Source organism: Brachyhypopomus gauderio, chromosome 7 (assembly GCF_052324685.1).
Source record: "Brachyhypopomus gauderio isolate BG-103 chromosome 7, BGAUD_0.2, whole genome shotgun sequence".
NCBI lineage: Eukaryota > Metazoa > Chordata > Actinopteri > Gymnotiformes > Hypopomidae > Brachyhypopomus > Brachyhypopomus gauderio.
Genome location: NC_135217.1, coordinates 15,014,467 through 15,018,592, shown reverse-complemented (window position 1 = coordinate 15,018,592; position 4,126 = coordinate 15,014,467). Strand labels below are relative to the sequence as shown.

General features: G+C 39.4%; 1 protein-coding gene across 1 annotated transcript; it reads left to right on the top strand.

The window, feature by feature from the left end:
- The first annotated feature begins 504 nt into the window (after nucleotides 1-504).
- On the top strand, nucleotides 505-3,497 carry spag8 (sperm associated antigen 8). Its single transcript, XM_077010768.1, has 5 exons — nucleotides 505-576; nucleotides 1,053-1,226; nucleotides 1,501-1,584; nucleotides 1,782-1,844; nucleotides 3,315-3,497. The coding sequence occupies exons 1-5, from the start codon at nucleotides 505-507 to the stop codon at nucleotides 3,444-3,446; spliced, it is 525 nt and encodes a 174-aa protein (XP_076866883.1). The 3' UTR covers nucleotides 3,447-3,497.
- The last annotated feature ends 629 nt before the right edge of the window (nucleotides 3,498-4,126 follow it).

The following is a 4,126-nucleotide window of genomic DNA, read 5'->3' as shown; positions in this document are numbered from 1 at the left end:
ATACTGGTCCTCGTAGTAGTATGCAGTACAGTTCCAGTATGCGACAAAAGCAAAGCACACTACGGGGTCACGTGAACGTAGCGTTGCATGATGGGATGCAGTACACCACGTAGATAGCTCTGTTCGCGTACTGGAATATTTTGCGGAAGTAGTAGGTCATCCGGGTATGTTTCGCGTACTGGAAATTTTCATTTTGGTCACATACTGCATACGACATACTGATTTGGGGCTCGATCAGTATGCCAGTAGTATGTAGTAGACTATTTCGAACACAGCCCCTGTCTCTGATCTCACTCTATACGCTTTCCTTTTTTGCTAGCGGAGAGAAAATTGCGATGACACAACGAAAGCTTTTGTTTACGTTTTCTATGGCAACGCAGACCAACGTGGGACTGAAATATTTCGGATATATATGTTTTGCTATTCGTAGAGTGACGTTAAGAAATTAGAAATTACATTATTCAAGGCGTTGTTTATATGCTGCCCCAATAAATTGTAATTAAAATGAATTCCTCGGAAGTTAATGTTGAAAATAAACCAGCTGGGAAATGTTTACTGGATAACTGGGTGGAGGAGGTGAGTATAGCTACTACTGTAATGTTACCTGTAGGCACGGACGTAATTTGGGGGGGGGGGGGGGGGGGGGGGGGCGGGGGGGACATGCCCCCCCCCACTTTTTCAAAAGCCGGTTTTGGTCCCGCCCCCAGTTTTTACGGTTAAAACCAAATATTTAAATAGCGACGTATCCATGTCCCCCCCACTTTTGAAATCAAAATTACGTCCATGCCTGTAGGCTTTTACTTATTTACTTAGAATAAAAATAAGCTCTGTTCAATTTCTCTGGTGTATCTTACCTCATTTAAATTAATAACGGTTTTAAATTGTTAAAGGGATTTTGTTGTTATTCTTACTTGTGATTAAAAAGGCCTATTTTGCTAGCTGACTACAAGACCTTACTATTAACTAAATATAGCCTATTGCTACTTACACCCATAAAGAATAAACACTGGGTATTTCTTGCTTGGATGTGCATATATATATATATATATAAGGGTGCAACTGCATTGCTGGACAATACTGAGCGCAGATTACACATCCACAAAAATGGGCACAGGGTATTCCTTACAGTGGACACAACATCTAAAGTACATGGAGGAAGTACAGTGAAATCTGCCTACACCACTCCTAAAGGACCAGTCCTTAGACAAAGAGGTAAGCATGATCAGGTTAGTTTTTGTTGAATTTGTATCATGTTTCTGAACTTACTTTACACTATACAGTATTTATGGTCATGTTGTCCACATATTTGCTAAATGCCAAGGTTCAAAATGTATTCATCGCAAGTTCAATGCAGGCACTAGTGTGATTATGTATTGAAGGGCTGCCTTTCTGTTCATACAAATCCAAAAATTGTATCATCTGCTCAGTCAGCTTCTACCTTTTCCTCTGAAACTGAGCTTAGATTTGCTTTTTCACAATTTATACTGTGCTTTTTTTTAGGACTACGGACTGAGCTGTTGCAGAAGTATCTCATCAAGATATGCAGAACTCATGCCCAAGTCTTCAGCCCACAATCTGTGCTCCGTAACCAGAGCAGACTACACAGCACAGGGCTTTAGCCTACCTGCCCAGCCATGGCCATGGTCTGTCACAGCACTTTGCTTTCCATTCCCATTTACCATTATAAATGAATACATTTAGTCATAGCATCATGCCCTTTCTCAGTGATTGTAATATGTGAACAACTGTGAGGAAGAACTACATTGCCTGCATGTTTTTAGGATCATTACTACAAAACTGACCAGGCGATCACATTTTGGAGTGAAAACTGCCAGAAGATTCAGGTACTGAAAAGAGCCCGCAAATCACAAGACACAATGCACATATAGGCAGTGATGGCTAAGTTACCTTGAAAAAGTAATCCGATTACTGATTACTGATTACTCCTTTTAAAAGTAACTTAGTTACGTTACTGATTACTTGATTTTAAAAGTAACTAAGTTAGATTACAAGTTACTTTAGTAGTTACATTCAGCAGCAAAATTAATTTTTCCAATATTCACTTTATTGGAAGTGCATTTTTAACAGTAACAATGTATTGAAGCAGGTTCGCGACACGCTGGACCAGCATCAGCAAAAAAATTAATAATAAAAGATAGAGCACGATCCTCCAATCGAAATCGCTCCTCAACGCTCTGCTCGGCGGAGGCGCTTATACAAGGCGATTGATCGCAATATAATACTTAATTTGTGTCCATTTACACCTCCCCTCCGCTAACAATTTACACTCGCTACATATATATATGATGTAAATGATGCAATACGTGCAATAAAGGGAGAAAAAAAAACATTAAAGCCGTTCCAGAAAAATAAGTGAGAAGTATTTTAAACTTAGATTTTAAAATGTCTAAAGTCATGGCTCTTCTAATGTTTTTATTCAGCTACTTTTGTGCAAGAATGGCATATACTTCTGTTTAAAGAGCTTCTCCGTGCAGTTTCCGCCTTCTTTTGGCAGATCTGTTAAGATGATTGGCTGCAGTAAAAAATGATTGACAGCTAATTCTGGCTGATAATTGGCTTAATAAAAATTGATTGACAACGAAAGTCTAGTATCTGATTGGCTGCATTCGAAAATGATTGACACATGCTCCGCCCTTTACCCACGCCTACCGGGGCTCCGGCCTGCAGCATTACATATATGCGCGCGCTGTCCGTTCGCGAGGTCGTGCACCTCTCGAATTTTGTAACTTCGCGCGCGCGCCGCGCTTCAGCGCGATGGACAAAGTCGTGTTTGCCGGGTTCATACACCTATACAAGGTGGAATTAAAGCACTTGTACTTCACTTTAAAGGTCCATTTCAGTATTTCCCAGCACAATAAACATAATTAAGTTAAATATTTATACCTATACGAAATGGATCGAAATAATTCGCTTTTTTATCACATTATTTTATGGTTGTTTATTTTCAAAACGCCCAATCTTATAAAACGTGCTCGCGCTCTCACAGGGTCGCGCAGCGTGCGAGTCGAGCGCTACGGTCAGACGCAAAAGTAGAATTTTTACTATTTTTACTAAGTAATATTTTAACTAGGGAAAATAAAAATAGTAACGCACAGTTATTTGGATAAGTAACTTTAATCTGATTACTGGACTGGAAATAGTAGCGCGTTATATTACTCGTTACCGAAAAAAGTGGTAAGATTAGAGTAACGCGTTACTGACATCACTGCATATAGGCCTACATAAATTCAAACTCCAGTGAAAGTGTATTTTGTCCTTAACTCCAGAAATGTTCCTCATGCTTAATTTTACAGGGAGTGACTCCAGTCGGAACTAGAGATACTCCATTTAAGAAGAATGCCAGCTTCAGCACACCGATTAACGAGACTCTGGATGACACCACACACTTCACCCTTGAGAATTTTCCTAAAATAGAAGACATTTAATTTCTATTATCATGTTCACCTCGTGTTATATGTATAACACCAAAGAAAATATTTAAGTATGCGAACTAATCAAATAAAATGTGTGTGTTTCAATCATGGTTTAGTAATATATGGCTTTATGAATCATTACAAAAATATAATAATTATGAATCATTACAAAAATATAATCATTATGTACGGCATATTTTGTTTTTTTAATTAGGCTACTTCGCAGCATTTGCCAGAGAGCAGCAAATAAATGGCCAATTCCCTTCAGTCGGCATAGAAACTGAAACTTGGTGGGCTGTGCTTGGGCATTGATAAAAGAGTATGTTATTTGGATCCAAACACCATGCGTCTGCCTTTTCCACCACGAGCGAGAAACGTCGATGGCACACCGACTGATTCATTGCCTTCCTTTCAAATTGTGGCTGTGGCTCTTTCACACAGCTCGACTGTCAGTCAACGTAGCACTCCGATACTGTCCTACTCTTTCATGCTTTCAACAGGCATTAGCGCTGAGTAGCTATAGCAACAAGTATTTTTGAGACATTCGTGCAGTTTTTTTTTTTGCCTTTTTCCCGGGCGGGCGGGCCGGTGGAGTCTAATTCGTTTTCGGTAGCGATACAACGCCATGGATATGTATCGAAAATGCAAGATCTACGTTTCATTTAGTCATCAGTGAAAAAGATAGCTTACTA

Bases quoted from the DNA above. Each gene is read 5' to 3' on its own strand.
- spag8 (XM_077010768.1), top strand. From the start codon at position 505: ATGAATTCCTCGGAAGTTAATGTTGAAAATAAACCAGCTGGGAAATGT. The intron at 1,585-1,781 runs GTAACCAGAGCA...GCATGTTTTTAG, and splicing joins CAGCCCACAATCTGTGCTCC to GATCATTACTACAAAACTGA. The intron at 1,845-3,314 runs GTACTGAAAAGA...TTAATTTTACAG, and splicing joins AAAACTGCCAGAAGATTCAG to GGAGTGACTCCAGTCGGAAC.